General features: G+C 42.6%; 1 protein-coding gene across 10 annotated transcripts in view; it reads right to left on the reverse strand.

Moving 5' to 3' along the window:
• Positions 1 to 1,130: 1,130 nt before the first annotated feature.
• NACA (nascent polypeptide associated complex subunit alpha) overlaps positions 1,131 to 17,511 on the reverse strand; it is a 94,196-nt gene continuing 77,815 nt past the window's right edge. For 4 of the 10 annotated variants that reach the window (XM_063293730.1, XM_063293726.1, XM_063293727.1 and 1 more), the window contains 8 exons: positions 15,451 to 15,528; positions 10,897 to 13,752; positions 8,463 to 8,548; positions 6,588 to 6,665; positions 3,879 to 4,025; positions 3,432 to 3,560; positions 1,848 to 1,970; positions 1,131 to 1,249 (listed from right to left, as the gene is read on the reverse strand). In XM_063293730.1, the coding sequence (XP_063149800.1) occupies positions 1,235 to 1,249; positions 1,848 to 1,970; positions 3,432 to 3,560; positions 3,879 to 4,025; positions 6,588 to 6,665; positions 8,463 to 8,548; positions 10,897 to 13,752; positions 15,451 to 15,528 (3,512 nt within the window). In that variant the 3' untranslated portion in view covers positions 1,131 to 1,234. The remainder of the gene's footprint in view (positions 1,250 to 1,847; positions 1,971 to 3,431; positions 3,561 to 3,878; positions 4,026 to 6,587; positions 6,666 to 8,462; positions 8,549 to 10,896; positions 13,753 to 15,450; positions 15,529 to 17,511) is intronic. The other 6 variants (XM_063293732.1, XM_063293731.1, XM_063293728.1 and 3 more) reach the window with 3 other exon arrangements.

Here is a 17,511-nt window from a genome sequence, read left to right on the forward strand (position 1 = left end):
CTATAGAAAAATGGATCAACAATATGCTTATAAGGCAGTTATCCCAAATATCACAAAACCATCATATGCATGATAATCAAAAGCACCAAATGCCATACTCTATGCACAATTCACTTTCTTGAGAACCTCAATTTTTTCTATGAATGTCTGTTTATATTAAAGGTTTTTTTCTATTCTTTTTTTCCTATTCTTTATTGCTGCATTTTCAATGTGCCTGAAACATATGTGCAGTTAGTTGAATTATTTTCCAGTGAGTAAAAAGAGGGCATATCCCTTAGCCCTCCAAAAAGAGTGTAAAATGATAAAATTATGCAGGTTTATTCATAGAGGTGACAAAATCTAGTTTTTCTCACTGAAATTTAATTTTTTGTATGACCGCTCAAACCAATGTATGATAAAGAAATATTCAAGATAGGAAAACAAGTGAAGATGTAACTTCCTGCTTCCTCAGCATGAGGAAAGATAAGCTATCTTATGTTCTCATATTCACTGAACAATTATACTGATTAAATTTTAGTTATTTGTAAAATCAGCAGCAATATAGCGAAGATGCAACCTGACTGCTTAAGAGCGTATCTCCTACCCGCTTTTCTGCAGGATTTATTTTTTGGTTCTCTTACAACTTCTCTCTTCACAAACTGGTTCTGCATAAACAAAGTAGGTAGCATTCGCACATAATAGTGCTATTTGCTGAATTTCTAATGAAATGCTATAACGATAGCTATTGTTCGGTTTGCATTTTAGGTACTTCAAATATGTATTAATCAACAGGGACAAACAATGGAAAGAGTCCAAATTATGAATCAGCATTACTTAAGACCAATTGCAACCACAGAAACTAGCAAAAGCTTCTCGTGGATCGCTGAAACAGACAAAATTTCTCTACTGAGTCTGCTTTTAAGTGAGAACATTAATAGCAACGCTGCGGACACAACCACTGTTTCTATGATTGAACTTGCATCTATACAAAAATGATTCACATCAAGCCAGTTCTTTGGCACCCCAGTGAATTTTCAAGGGATTAGTAGAATCTTTCCAGCAAATAATGAATTCAAACCAGAATCATTAACCACTACTATTTTTTCCAATTGGAGGATTCTAACATGTTGTGGAAAGCAAAGATATGTAAAATCTTTTAAACCACAACTTTTATTAACTGATAGAAATAGTACAAATATTCAATTCAGATGCAATTTACTCTTCTCTGTAACACCAAAAAGTCCTTTCTGGATGGCTACATCGTCAATTCCTGGAAAGAAACAGAAAAGAGCGTATTAGAAACAATCTTTTTGTTTGTTCCCTTAGGTGGTGGGATGGGAATGTTCATAGCAAATTGTTTAGCTACCCAGCACAGCCAGGTGACCTTGAGGGCTATTGTTATGACTGTCTGTGAGGTCAAGGAACAGCAAGGGTGCAATTGTAGCTGTGATAAAGGCACAGGCAAAGATACAGTGCCTAGCTCCTGAAGAGTTGCCTAGGATATAACATTGAGCACTAATGCATTCATGTAGCCCCCAAGGAAACAATATTGCTGTATTTGTATTAGAAGCTTAAAGAGGTTTAACTGGACTACTCTCTCCACACTGGAAATGGGAGTTTCTCCTACAAGACACTTCTCTGCTTCACTGTAAAGTTAATCTATAGCAGTTAACCTAATACGGCATCTTGACATCCTTTTCCCTTGTTACTCAAACATACTAAATAAAAACAGAGCATTATTCTTGCCAATGAGTTGGTTAGTCAAGTGAGATAACCATTTAAAATGCCCATGGTCAATTCTCCCAACTATTCTCTAGATTTTGGGGTACAGCAGCCTAGTCACATATGGCTCTCAATTAGGCACTTACCATAATTGCATTTACGATATCGTTACTGTTATTCTTCAGGGCACGAACGGCTTTAGCCCGGGAAACATTTGCTTGGGACATAACTAACTCGATGTCTTTCACCTCAACGCCAGTCTCGTCAACCTGGAAGGAAAAGATGGATAATCTCTCAAGGCATCTGTCAAGTTTTCCTGTCAATCAGGAAAGAAGAGATGCTCTACCAAAGAGGACTCTGTAATACTTGCCTGTTCACAGTAACTATAAGGACTTCCTAAGATGCAAAAAAGATTGCCTAATGAAACCCTATGGATTGCTACAGACATTTTGGTGAACTTAAAAGACTCATCTGTTTCCATTTTTTATCTCATGAGCAGCACTGAATGATGGGCTTTCCTGACACGGGGAAAGGAGAAAAACAAACCAAAATGGAGAGCTTGTTATAAAATCCAGGGAAAACAAAGTAACTATGAGAACGAAATGGAGAACCATTATATCACATACATCTAGGAACTCCAAATATAAACAATGTAATGAACAAAACGCAACAGCTTGGGTAGAATGAATTCTGTGCTATCACATACATAAGAGTGCATTGTTTGATTCTAAGAGAAAAAAGGGTTATTACAGAGTGTTATTACAGTGAGTGTGCTATCTATACATGCTCAAAATTCCAAAGCACTTCCTGGTCTGGGCCTTGCTACAGGCCAGGCCATCCTAGGCATCTGCTACCAATGGCAGAGAAGAGGCCTATGTGCACTGCAGTGATCAGGGCAATCACATAGCTGGTAGCATACAAGCTGTTATCTACATGTCAGGCAGCTCAGTGAATGGCAGCTTGTTCCACAAGAGAAGAAGCCCAAGCACAATTATAGTTATTAGGGATTATGCATGACATGCAAGATCGCTAAGAAATGGATGCCTGTACTGAAAATTCACCCACTGAACCTGTCACTCTCCAGTCAATTACTACCTGAAACTAGAGATAACAACTGGCTCTGTTTTTTTAAAAAAGATACAGTGCTTCATACAATTGCTGGGAGGGAGATACTGAAGGAGATATTCATCAGTAAACAGGTTCGGTTTCTCTCTCCCTGCTGCTTAAACAGAAGAAAATGTTTTTTGAAAATTCAAGAAGCATGTTGAGAAACTGGCAAGGAGCCAGGGGCATGGCACCCCCCTGGTTGCAGGAACCAGAGGTACACGTACACTGTATTTTGAGATACTATCATGACGTAACCATGACAGAAACCTCGAATGAAATATACCACCTGCCTGTTGTAGACCTAGGGACATAAAGGAAACTGGATGTTTACAAGAGATGACAGAGATCAGCACAGGCTGGCCAGCAGACATAAACAGGATACAAAGCAGTACTAGGCTCAGTACTAGGCTGTACTTCTCAGTGCCATTTCAGTTTTACACCTCTTTCTAGCCTGATACTAGGCTAAGCCCCAGTAAGTAACTTTATATCTGCAGGGAGGTCCTTCTGACCGTACATGTCTCAAGCAGACAAGATCAGCAGCACAGATTTAGCAGAGCCTACTAGCTGCATGCCTTAAGCTTCCTGGAAGGTCCAGCTCACACATTTGTAAGAGCAAAGCTTACCTCCTCCTCTTCGCTTTCTTCTTGTACAGTAGGAGTCTGTGTGTTTTCCTGAATGTTTGAAATAGCTTCTCCTTGCACTTTGAATTTCTCAGCAGCAGCCAGCTGTGCTTGCTGAGAGAGATCTTCAATCTGGTAGAAATGGATGAGGGGGAAAAAAAAAACCAGTCAGTTAATTTACAACTGACCAGATTAACGGTAAGCAAAGAAAGCAGACCAGAGAACTTTACAAATACTACTACGACAGGTGCTGCAGCTTTAGAAAGAACTCTTGCCTTTCATGAAAATTTTAATCTCTCCCCACGAAACAAACCACGTTCAGGGAAGTTCTGCAGAGCGTTCTTTGTTTGAATTGTAAGCCCGAAGTTCTAACTGGTAGCAAATCTACTGACTGTTGCAAAAATAAATGGTTAAGATTCCCTTGCTGGGGATTCTCTAAATTCAACTTACCTTTGCTTCTCCAAATACTATATAGGTATCTGATGCAGGACTTTTATATACATCTGGCTTGGTGATGACAAAGAGAATGTTTTTGGATTTCCTGATGGTAACTCTGGTTACACCTGTGACCTGACGAAGGCCAAGTTTGGACATTGCCTTAAAAACAAAACATAATTGTTTGGGGGGAAAGGTTAAATACCAAGCACCTGAGCTAGACTAGTAAATGCATTGCAGAAGTGAGCATAGTGAGATCAGAACACTGGACTTACCGTGAAGGTTCCTTTTCTATAGTGGGTGACCCAGTTTTCAGAATTCCTTTCTCCATGTGGGAAAAAGTCTAATTCATGGCAAAATCGCACCAAGTATCTTATTTTATTATTTATTTGACTTACATAGCCGCCTATCTCACATACACGACTCTGGGCGGCTTACAATAAAACGGATAAAAACAAACTACTAACATAAAAATAAAAACACATGGCAGCTGAGCTTCATAAAATAACCATCAACAAAGCCAAGAGATAGGCTCTATCACACTCCTGGGGTCCCAGGCCTGGGCAGAAAACCAAGGGCCTTGCAAAAGGCCAACAGGGTCAAAGCTAACCCAATCTCAGGGGGAGCACTGTTGCACACAGCAGGCACCCTGGCAAAAAAGGCCCTCCACCTGGGCCCCACCAGCCAACACTCCTTGGTTGATGGCACCTGGAGCATGCCCCTCCTTCAGACCGGGTGGGATGGGTAGAAACAATTGGGGAAAGACGGCCCCATAAGTAGCCAAGTCCCAGGTTATGGCTTTAAAGGTAACTATCCGGGACATTAACATCTCTGGTTCTGGATGGGGTTGCACTGCCCCAGACCCGGTGCGTAACTTGGGGGTCCTCCTGGACTCACGGCTCCTGCTCGAAGAGCAGGTGGCAGCCGTGGCCAGGAGAGCCTTTGTGCAGCTACGTGCTGTGGACCAGTTACGCCCCTTCCTGGACCAGGAGGCCCTTCGAACAGTCACTCATGCCCTTGTTATCTCTCATATAGACTATTGCAATGCGCTCTACATGGGGCTACCCTTGAAAAGTATCCGGAAGCTTCAGCTGGTCCAGAATGCAGCTGCGCGAGCTGTTTTTGGTGCCCCCAGAAGGGCACATGTAACACCACTGCTGCGCGAGCTGCATTGGGTACCAGTTTGCTTCCGGGTCCAATTCAAGGTGTTGGTTATCACCTTTAAAGCCCTACATGGCATGGGACCAGGTTACCTGAGGGACCGCCTCTTCCCCATTACATCAACCCGTCCCACCCGATCGTGCAGAGAGGACATGCTACGGACCCCGTCTGTAAAAGAATTTCATCTGGCGGGGTCCAGGAAGTGGGCCTTCTCCGCAGTAGCTCCCGCCCTGTGGACCATGCTGCCCCCGGGGGTGAGATTGGCCCCATCGCTCCTGGCCTTTTGGCAGAGTCTGAAGACCTGGCTCTGCTGCCTCGCTTGGGGTGGAGAGGGGAATAGAGTTACATGGGGATGGTTGTTATAGACCACTCCTCCCACACTTGGACTGTTTTAGATGTTTAATCGCTTGGATTTTTTATTTTTTATTTCTATTTATAGTATTTTTACTGTATTTTATTTTTTGTATTATTGTGATGGTTTTAATCACTTGTTGTAAACCGCCCAGAGGCCTCCGACAGGAGGAGATGGGCGGGGATAAATTAGATAGATAGATAGATAGATAGATAGATAGATAGATAGATAGATAGATAGATAGATAGATAAACTACCAGCACCTTGAATTGTGCTCAGAAGCCAATGCAGCTCACGGAGCAGTGGTGTCACATGCGTCAAAAAACAAAACAAAACAAAACAAAACAAAACAAAACAAAACAAAACAAAACAAAACAAAACAAAACAAAACAAAACAAAACAACCCACGCCATTAGCTGCCCGCGCCACTGCATTCTATACCACTTGAAGCTTCCGAATGCTGCTCAAGGGCAGCCCCACGTAGGGTGCGTTGCAGTAGTCCAATCTGGAGGTCACAAGGGCTATAAGATGGCCTATGTAATGCAAGACACATTCTTTCTATTTGATGAACGTAGAACAACCTATGCAATCTTTTTCTGAAAGGGAAGTGGCACCCCCCGCAAAACCCAACCCGGAGTTTCAAGTCTGTGCCAATGATGCTGTCAACTATGGGTTATCTCTTCTTCGGCTTCTTCTGTAAAACAATGACTGCACTTCTGGAACAGCGAACAGAACAGAGCTTGACTCTTCTTAGAGTAAAACTTCTCTGGACACAAAAACATCTCTGATGGGAAGCCAACAGGCTCATCAGACCCAAATATTTATTCCAATATATTCTTTTCTGTGATATTATGCAGTTTCAGGATTTTTGACAAGTTGACTGTAAAAGCTTATCTCCATACCCTACATTTCCCAGTAGGACAAGCAGGATCTTTGTGGAAAGAAAAAAAAGGAACGGGTTCATTTCTGACTTTGTTAACTTTCCCTACGCCCTCTCTTTCCTTCAACAGCTTTTGCAAAATGAGGATGTGCTGTAAGAAATGACTTGCAAAAACAGCAACAAAAAATCAAATCAAACTTTTGCTGGTTGCAGTAGAACAGGTGTTGCAAGACAACCCTAAGTGGTATGTTCACTTGATTAAAGATTCAAGGACGATGACTTTTGCTGGCTGAATCAAGCAAGCCACCAGGAATTGTTAAATTGGTCTTACCTTTCGTGCTTTCTTTTCACTCCGGCTCTGTTTTGCTTTGCTAACTGGTTCTTCATCTATCTCAGCTGCTGCTGCAAGCTGCCAAGAACACCACATACAGGCCTATTTAAAAACTGTAGCAATCAAGAAAAACAGAACTGCAATATGCACATTTAAAATACAGGGCCAGAGTTTTGCCAGACAGCTCCCAGCTTGCTTAATTACTCCCATCTTCTTGCATGACTTCAAATACCGAACGGGGACACTCAAATGTTATTTTTGTACCAACTCAGGATCACAATGATCTGTGGAGAAGCATTTTTAGTAGTTACTGTCCCCTGACTTTGGAATTTCTCCTGTGTGCCCTTCAGAAGAGAAACATTCTTAGTGAAACTGAGTGATGGTCAGAGATAGGATAACAAACATTACAATCCACAGCAGGGAAATTCCTTATTTAGCTCTACAATTACAACATTCAAACTCTCTTCTTCAGGTCAAATGTTAAACAAAGCAAAACAAGGAAAAAGTGAATGGAAGGGAAAGGAAGCAGGGCATGATGAAAAACCCGCAGAAGTCTCTCAGCAAGAGCTGGCCCTCTGTATTTTGGAAAAAAATGTATCTTGCAGAAACTGATTCAAGAAACTGCTCAGTTTAATTCTGAAAATGTAAATGAGCATCTACTGTAGCTTCTCTAACTCCTGAATGTTCTGTTCTTAGCATGATTTATCGCAAGTATATCCAAACTCTGGATGTTTTGGATTGTAAACCCCATAATCTTTGCTCCATGCTAGTTGTGACCCAAGGAATGCAGATATTTCATCATATTATACTTCCTCCTGCTTTATTATTTTACTATTACTTTATTAACTATCTACCTTGCAGAAAATTCAAAAGGTAAGCAACCCCCTTTTCAAAATGTATTACATTTACAGGATATTTTCCCCCTAGTTTTATGTTTGGAAATTGTAGTATACCAATTTCAGATACCATATGCATCATATCTACCATTTCTCTATCTGGTATACACAAGGACATGGATGAAAAATCATCTTATAACCAAGGCACAAGTTGGAATGTACACTGATGTGCAAAACTAATGTTGCAAATCAGGGTGCTCAACTTTTTTTTAAACCGAGGGCTGCACATCGCCTTTGAGGGCTATGCCTTTGAGTGCAATGTTGGGGGATGGGTACAACAAAAGCTAGGGAGGTCCAGGACAAAAACTCAGATGCTTCACTGGGCTGTTCATGGCTCACTTTTCATAATACCCATCATCATGCTAGGGCAGGAGGTAAACTGTGAGAAGAATGGAGATGTAGAATGAGTAAGCATTTCCCAAACCTGCTGGTGATATTGTTGATCCTGACTGGGTAGCTATGCAATTCGCTTTATATTTCACAGTATTTTTAAAAAGTAGCAGAAAGCGTCAGCATCTCAGCAGCTAGGGGTCCATCAAAGATGGCCACCTCCCATCTGACCAGGATATCTATGAACATCTATTGCTGAAGTAGGGGATCAATGTTTACCCTCAGCTAGAAGCACAACTGCACTTGTGTCATGGTTAACAGTATCATCTCCTTATGTATTCAATATTTTTCTCCTTCTATCGTGATAAAAATTACAATATGGTGGCAATTTCTGGAGGGTGCCAGGGCTACATTCCAGGATTTAGGGAGTGGTGGTCATATGCAGTCTAGATCTCAAGTTGTGATCACCAGTTGTAAATGATGTCTTGAATATTGTGGTGTCAGATCTTCGCTGCTCTAAATTATGTATTTACTATTGCTGTGTGAGATTTTTGAAGTTTAAATATACTTACTTCAAGACTTCAATGTTTTACAGCCCTGCCCAAGCACATTAAATATAGTGCATGGTGTTCTTCTTTCCATTTCTCACCTGTGCCTGCTGTGTAGTGGCCTGCGTGGAGTCCTGTTCTTCAAGTTCTGGCACTGATTCATCACTGTCGGATTCCGTCCCAGAACCTACAGAAATCAACATGCATAATTCAACTTGGCCTATCTTGGGAGTGGCAGGCAGGCCCAGGCAAAACATGCTGAGCTTTGCTGCTTGGTCAGAAACTTTCATTCTTTTATTGTGCCAATGTTGTTAAAAAATAATTACAAGCCAACAAACTTCAGAAATATCTGGTAGTAAAGGAATATATTCCCAACATTCTCAACAGACGCAGAAAAAAATTAATTTACAGACAACAAAATTCTGAAATGGCAGGGATTTAATGTAATAGTGGTTTAACTTATGTGGCAATATGACAGGTGGTTTATGTTTGTTCAATCAAGGCTAGTCTAAATCACGGGTTCCCAGGAAGAACAAGTTTCCTCAGAGCAAAGTTTTGATCACATTCTCAGGATTAGGATGTCATCTGATTTGAATAGTATTTTTTAAAGACAGAACATAGCAGTTTCATTCCAGCATAATTTAGCCCATGACTGGAGACTAGGAATATGCTATGGATCTGAACACCTTTCCCCATTTTATGCGGATTCTGTTCCCTTTCACAATTTGTGAGAGCTAAGGTTTAACATGATGTCTACACAGGGTAAACAATAGCTAGCACTAATTAAGACTGCTTCAAAGTGGATTCAGAACCACACTAATCCATGTTTTAATTATGAGTTATTGTTCATAGTGGCCTGAAGCAGCTGGGTACAAACATGGTAAGCCAAAGGAAATAACATTATTGTTTTGTATAATATGTGAACCAGAAGCATGGTTTAAATTTTTTTGTCAAACTAGTAATCCTGCATCATGGAACAAAGGATGCTGAGCAAGAGAGAGAAAGATAAAGAAAGACTGCTCAAGTTCATGGCACATTCCCAAGGTTTTAAAACAACCAAATGTGAGAAAGATGTTTGCAAGGACTAAGTGCACACTAAACAATCCCTCACTTATAAAGTAATAGAAAGGCATAAGTTTAAAAAGTACTTCCTGTATCATAGCTTGTCTTTGCGTCTTTCGGAGAGATAATCACAAGACAATCCTCCCCACCACCACATGACTGCCATCTCTGGATGCAGGTTTCAGTGGACTGCTAGCTCACATGCCTGCCTGCTGTAACATTGGTGTGATTGCAATGCAAGAAGGGAACATATGTGACTACTGTCAAGAAAGCATATCTAGGGCACAGTTTTTCTGGAACAAGCACAACTGACGTCCCTGTCTGTCTCGCTAATAATACATTAATCCAGCTGATGCAAAATCCTGACACCTCTCCCTCAAACTGCACATGCATGAGACTACATCTAAGTGACTAGTAACTGGACAGAAACACTAGACTGCTCATTTCTACTCTCTGGCAGACACCCAAATTTAATGTACAGTATATAGAAGTATGTCATAGAGAGCTTCATTCATACACACCCACACACCTTCCAAATGCAGTTGCAAATACAGACACTGCACAATAAACTGGAGAGGGACATTAACATTACATCACAAACTCTCCTTCTAGAATGAGGGTAAAATATTACCTCGTTACACAGAACATTTCATTAAATGCAACTGCAATTAACAACATCTACTAGATACAGGTAGTCCTTGCTTAATGACCACTCATTTAATGACAGTCTGAAGTTATGACAGCCTTGGAAAAGGTGCTTTATGACCTGTACTCACACTTAAGACCATCACATCACCCCCGTGGCCAAGTGATTGCAATTTGGGCACTTGGCAGTCGGCTCACATTTACAACCAGTTGCAGCATCCTGTGGTCACGTGATCGCAATTTGAGACCTTTTTTTGCCAGTTCCTAGGAAAAAGAAGGTCCATTGGGGAAGCTGGATTTGCTTAATGGCTGTCGTAAAAATGGTCATAAAATCGGATCTGGTCATGTGGTGACTCACTTAATGACCGCACTGCTCAGCAACCAATTTCCAGTCCCATTGTGGTCGTTAAGTGAGGACTACCCATCTGCAACCACAAGCAAAATGCTAGAAATAAAGAAAGCAGGCTGAAAGGACAGTAAGTGCTCGGATTACAGTTTCTAGGTTAGTTCTCTTCCAGAAATAGCTCAGGCAAGGCTTATGCCACATCCTCTATTAAAACACACACATCATGCTCAGTGATTCAACTCTCTCATTAGTAGCATATATTCTTATACATAAATCATGAGTCACAGTGTGCACAATGAGTTCAACTATGACAGCTTAACCTAGATTTATTTTGACTTAGTGAATCTTAAATTCTAAATGGTGTTTTTCTAGTCTAACAGTTAAAGCAGAGGGAATTCACACACCCTGCCTGTGTAGCTAAGTTAGTATTCCGTGAGTGGCCTTTGATATCCATGCACACAGCAAACTGAAGAGGCAAATACCCTTGTCATTCTTCGGGGAAGGCTGTTTGGCAGGAGGAGGAGGTAAAGGAGCAGTTGCTGGAACCTCAGCAAGGGGCACAGCTGGTTTAGGAGAGAAGTCCACCAGGACTGGTTGCAGGGGTGACTCCTCAACATGTGCCTCTGGAGGGATCAAAGGTGGCAGCTCATCGTCTTCAAGGGTAGTAGAGATAGGGCTGGGAGTCACTTCAGGTGCTAAACCAGGTGCAACTGGGGATGGCTTGGGAAGCACAGAGGAAGGATCTAGCTTTTTCACAGGGGTAGAAGGGGAGGGTGCAGGAGAAGCAGGCTGAGTGAGACTGCTTGCAACAGGAGGAATAGAAACAGAGAGATCGGCAGGTGCAAGAGGCAAAGGTGCCATTTTCTGGGAAGGCATCACATCGCCAGCTGAAATGGAAACCTGGGTCATGTCCAAGGCTGAGATAGTGGAACTAACAGGGACAGCTGGCAATTTGGGGCTAGAGACAGAACTAAGTGTCACTGGAACAGAAAACACTGCTGCAGATGAAATGGGAGAAGCCAATGGGGAAGACAGAGCTGCAATGCCAGGAGGAGGGATGACAGAGGCTACTGGGTCAGGAGAGGCAAATTGTTTAACAGAAGCAGCAGGGGTTCCAGGAAGGGTCACTGGTGCAGACACCACAGAAGGCACTGTAGAGGGTGCAGGGTGAGAAACTGGCATTGCTGGGCCCACAGGAAAAGTTGTGGGGGCAGCAGCAGCAGGTGTCACTGGAGTAGAAGCAGTCTCTGCTACAACCATAGGTGATGCCTGATATTCAGAAAGAGGTTCCTGAGCAGCTGCTGCTGGATGGGAGGCAGGTACCAATGAGCTAGGAGTAACCCCTGCTGAGGCCACAGGAAGGGTGGTAGATCCAGAAACAGGTGCAGGAGTATGGGCAGCAGATGTTACAGGACTAGAAACAGGCTCTGTCATAGCCAAAGAGCCAGAAGCAAGTTCAGAAGTTGGAAATGATTTCACAGCAGGTGCCAATGAGACAAGAGCAGACTCTACTGCAGCCACGGGGCCGGAAACAGCTGAAGGTTGGGAAACAGGTACCCCTGGAATTACACACCCAGAAGCAGATACTGAAGGAGCAGGAGCTAGTTCCAAAACAGATGGACCCACCGTGGAAACAGTGGGTGAAGGGCCAGTGGGAGGGATTATTGGACTAGAAACAGATGCTGAAAGGGAAGCAGGTTCCACAGGGGGTCTTGTAGGAGCCACAGGACTAGAAACAGTTTTCACAGGGTGCCCTTCAGGTAGCAGTGGGGCAGAGATAAGTGCTGCTGGTGTTGCAGAAGTGACGATGGGCTCAGGGAGAGGCACTGAAGAAGTAGATTTCATGGGGGGCACTGGAGGTAGAGGAACAGAACCTGTTGAGGACACATCAGAAACAGGTTCTGAAGGGGAAGCAGGTTTCACAGAGGAAAGTACTGTACCCAGTTCTTTAGGTTTAGACACTGCCGTGCCTAGAGAAGTAGAGCCAGAAATAGGAGTTGAAAAAGGACTCTCTGGCTCTGAAGAAAGTGGCACAAAACTAGAAACAAGGCCTACTGGGACTCCAGAAGGGGATACAGACTCAGAAGCGGGCTTCATTATTGGACCTGCTGTGGCTATAGGACTAGCAGCACATTCTGAAGGAGGAGGAGGAGGTTTCACAGGGGATTTCGCAGGGGCCACTTGTTTAGAAGCTGGCACTGCTTTGTCTAGAGAAGTAGTCACAGAGTTGGAAACAGGTGCCAAAACAGGAGTCTCTGGCTGGGAAGAAAGAGATAGTGGACCAGACACAGGGCATAATTCTGGGGCTGCAGGAGCAGAAGCCAATTTCACAGGTGGTAGAAGACCGGAAACAGGTGCAATAAGTTTGCCAGGAGGACCTTCAGGTAACAATGGTGTAGAAGCAGGCCTTGCTGGGGCCATGAGATTGGATTCAGGACTGGAAATAGACTTTACAGGTTGTACTGCAGGAGCAAGCTCTACTAGAGACAAAGGATCAGCCCCAGAAACTTTAGGGAAGGAAGCGGGGATCTCAGAGTTGGAAATAGGTGCCAAAGGAGTCACAGGATGACAAACAGATTCTGTAGGTGACCCTGCAGGGTATACAGGAATTGATACAGGCATTGGAGAAATGATGGGACTTTGAGTGGTCATGGAGTCAGGAAGAGGAGGAAGAGATGTGGGTATGGAAGAAACTGACTGATGAGAGGGAATAGAGGATGAAGCGTCAGCCACTGGACCAAGAGCAGGGGTTGCCGTGTTAAGGACAGAAAGTGCTGGTGAAAAGGCAGGAGCACTTGCAGAATTTAGGGGGGAAGGAGTGGTAGTAGAAGGTGAGGCCAGAGTGGCAGGACCTGGCACTTCAGCAGTAACAGAGGCAACAATGGGAGCTGTAGCCATAGAAGGAGAAACAGGAGCAACTGGGAGAATGAAAGGAGCTGGGACAGAAGGAGATGATGGAATTGGAGAAACTGAGGCTGCAGAAGTTGTCCCTACTGAGCTTATAGGGGATGGTGATGAAGCAGAAGTAAGAGATTCAGAGGAGATTACTGGGACTGGGGGAGAAGCTACAGGCTCTAAAGAAATGCTCGGAGATGGGGATGAATCAACAGGTACTGTATCAGCCAAAACTGGTGGTTTCAAGGGAGAAAGGGTCTGAGGCAACATAACTGAGTCAGCAGAAGACAAGGCAGCACCAGGAGTGGCTAGCACTGAAGAGACAGAAGGAACCAGTTCCGGTGGGGTAGTAAAAGGACAGACGCCAGCAAGGGGAGAGTTAGCATCATGGCATGAAGAGGAAGGGTGGACACTGTTATTAATAGAGGAGCTGGAAACAGCTGCTAAAGGAGAAAAAGTAAATCAGCATTGGAAAAAGAACATGGAGGAAGAAAAAACAAGTTATCTATAAAGCCTCCCACATGGAAGTGCTGTTACTTGTAGGGGAGAAATGATTACAACTGCTGCCAAAAATATCAAATTGTTCCCCACTCCTGAGCATCTTTACTTGGATACTTATTTATTTTTAGCCATTATATCATTGGTTTGCTCTTGTGTACTGTACTGTGTTACTCTTTATTCATTATGTAGAACGTTATTGTACTTTAGTGTGTTCTAAGCTGCCTAAAAGTCTAGAGAATTTGGCAGCATACACATTTGATTAATAAAACAAAATTATGTCTTTGCACCCACAATGCTTCAGAAAGAGTCAACATTTCCCATGAGGATGCATGCAGAATTAAGCCACTTGAAAGGCAAAAGTATAGTCTTTGAGTTGAACTCATTTCCTAAACTCATGTCCTAGTGATTTTATGGACATATCCATGTAATTCTTGGCAACAATACAGAAATAGTTTTCCACTCCTTTTTTCCAAGGTATTATTTTCTCATTCTAGCCATTTCCCATGATCTCCCACCCAACCCTACTTAGCTTTTTGAGATCAGACTAGGTCAGCTAATGCTGCCAAATAGCTGGCCAAGCCACCACATGATAGGTGGTCCTTCGGTTAACAACTGCCCCATTCAGCATCTGTTCAAACTTACGATGGTGCTGAAACAGAAGATTTACAACCAACCCTCGAACTTATGGCTGTTGCAGGATCCCCACAGTCATGTGATCATGATTCAGGCATTTTGCAACTGGCACACATTTACAATGGTCGCAGCATCCCATGACTGCCATTTGTGACCTTCACAGCTGGCTTCCAACAAGCAAAGTCAATAGGGAAGCTAGCAGTAAGTTGCAAGTCGTGTTCATGTGATGTCACACTTAACTACTGTGGGTGATTCGCTTAATGACCACAGCAGAAATGCGCAAGTTGTAAGTCGGGTGCAGTCACATGTTTCACTTAACAACCATGCTGCCAGGCCCAACTGCGGTCATTAAGTGAGAACTATCTGTAGTTATTACTATTGGCCAAGTGAGTCTTACCATAAATCCAACTATGTTATCCAAACATCTATTTCTCCTTTAAGTCCTTTAAACTAATAATCTTTTCTTTCTCCCTCCCTCATTTCAAGATGGCAAAGCTGCTAGTTCAGGAAACAAGTTGCTGCATTTTAAACTTGAAGCATCCCGTCCTCTGTGGTGCACTGGAATGTCTTGTTTGGCAATTTGCTCCATAGACCAGTAGAGATTCCATCTGTAATACCAAAGGATCATACTCCAGTTGGCTACAGGAATGAAATTGGGAAAACTGGTTTGCCATCTATTTTAATGAGGGAAACCTCTGTGTGCCCTTAAATGAAGTTTATTGCAGAGATGCTTACAGCAAAAGCCTCAAGCAAGTCAAATCATACTGTATCAATGTGATGCAACCACACTTCAGGCAAACCATTTAATATATGAACCCAAGCATTTCATAACCTAAACTTACCAAGGTCAGCACTTGAACATAGTTCTGGAGCCTGGCCTTCAAGTGCAGTGATAACTACTACTATCCACCCCCAGCTGATTGTATGCCATATTGATGTAATTGCATCAATCCAACACTGCAAAAATCCTGTTTGAGATGACGCATGCTAAGATTAAGAACAAATACCTGATGCTAGAATGGGAGGCTGAGGACAGACTGGAGGTGCTTCAGTAGCACCAGGGGAAGAAGCAGGAATGGCTGATGCTAAATGAGCAAAATCAACAGTTATTAAACAGCAGATCAAAATAACAGGCGCTAGAATAATCCAGAAAACTCCATTCTTGTGGCTTGATCAAGACAACCAATAAGACCTTCACAATTAAAGGACTTCGTTATTATTCACACTTAGATGGAACTTGAATTAAACCTACTTAAAGAAGATGCAATTTTCATCTTTTATTTTCACTGCATCAACACATGGTGTGTGGTTTGAGGCGCCCCAGCATGCCCCCTTCAATCTGAATTGATGTGGACAGCATCAACTGCTGATTCTAAGAGTTATTCCAACGATCTCTTTAGAGGGCAGTTTGATTAACCTTACAATATTTCATAAAGTGGACAAGGAAAAGCTATTTTCCCTTTCCCAAAATATTAGAACCAGAGGTCCCCCAATGAAATTGAATACTAGAAGAATCAGGACAAATGCATAATTAAACTTGGGAATTCACTATCACAAGATGTGGTGCTGACTTCGAGTACAGGTCAGATCAGTTCATGGAAGTCACGGATCCAGGGCTATTAGCTTTGATGGCAGTGTAAATGCCTCTGAAGGCCATCTGCTGAGAGACTAGTGGGCTTCCTTGTGCAACTGGTTGGCCGCTGTGAGAACAGACTGCTGGACTAGCTGGGCCAGGGTCTGATCCAACAGGGCACTGCCTATGTTCTTATGTACTGCATATGCCTCAGAAAAGCAAATAGCTGCGTTAGAAGGACCTGCCATTCTCCTGGGATGAAGTCAACTATTTAGAGAAAGCCAGAGGCAGAAGCTCAGAGGGGTCATATAGAAGGAAGATATATTTGTCTGATTGCCTGGGACAAGGAATCTCATGCAACCTAAGTGGTTTGACCGGTTCAAATCTTCCTCTAGTTTATACATTACATTGGATTGACTTTCCCAAACTAAGGCAGAAAAAAACTGAGAGAAAATGATGTTGCAATATGGACTTGCAATGTATTTTGATACAATCAAGAGTCTTTTACTCCTTCATCTGGACTAATGGGTAAGTTGGGTAAAACCTTTTGCTAGCGTAGTAACTCGAACAGTGGGCTGTTGACAGCAGGACTGGGATGACATCCAGAATTCAAGGCAAATATAGCAAAAAGGTGATGTAAAAGCTAGATTAAGCAAGTGCTCAGACCACACCGATCCTGTCTGCAGTATGGAAACCAAATCTGTGAAACTCAATCCTACTCCATTTTAAAGTTTATGCCTTTCTGCTGCTTGCACTTAAAGCTCATGTCTTAATTCAAAGTATTCCAGAAAAAAATGCTGGAACCCATGGACTGGAGGGGATTAATCTCAATCCTGTCATAATTGGCTGTTTTATGAACTAGGAACTGACCTGGCTGCAATCCAATATTTTCCATTAGGCAAATGTAAGAGAGAAGGCAAAGGAACATTTAACTCCTGCTTAAAAGCCCACTTAATAAGGAAAACAGTCACATTAAAAGATTAGTGCTTCATGTCAATTCCTGTACATCAAATCTTGGCAAAACTGGAGATGCAGTTGTAACACATGACTGTAGGAGAGAACTGAACATACGATCCAAAATAAGAGTTAAAAAAAAAGGTTCTAGAAGAAGGTAGAGAAACAGCCCAGGATACAGTCAGAAAGTGATAAGGTTCATGCTAAGGAAGCAGAACCATTTCTCTGTGGAAGACTGTACACAACCATTAGTCTAACATTAATTTGAAAGGATTATTGTTGCTTCCATCACCAGAAACATTTTAGAAAGATTACTAAGATGCAACATTTCACCTGACTTTCCAAATAAAATACATATCGGGAATGAGAAAGCAAACCTAGTAATGCTTTAGGAAAGCTAAGAGGAAAGGGTTAAACACATCACTGGCCAGCTGAAGAGAGTCTACTTGTTTTTCAAATTTCTGCTGTTTAAGAGAGGGAATCAAACCTAAGGCCTCAGATTAAACAGAGCTGGCACTTCAGAAACACCGGTGTGTTGCAA

The sequence above is a fragment of the Candoia aspera genome, chromosome 2, assembly GCF_035149785.1.
Source record: "Candoia aspera isolate rCanAsp1 chromosome 2, rCanAsp1.hap2, whole genome shotgun sequence".
Classification (NCBI taxonomy): Eukaryota; Metazoa; Chordata; class Lepidosauria; order Squamata; family Boidae; genus Candoia; species Candoia aspera.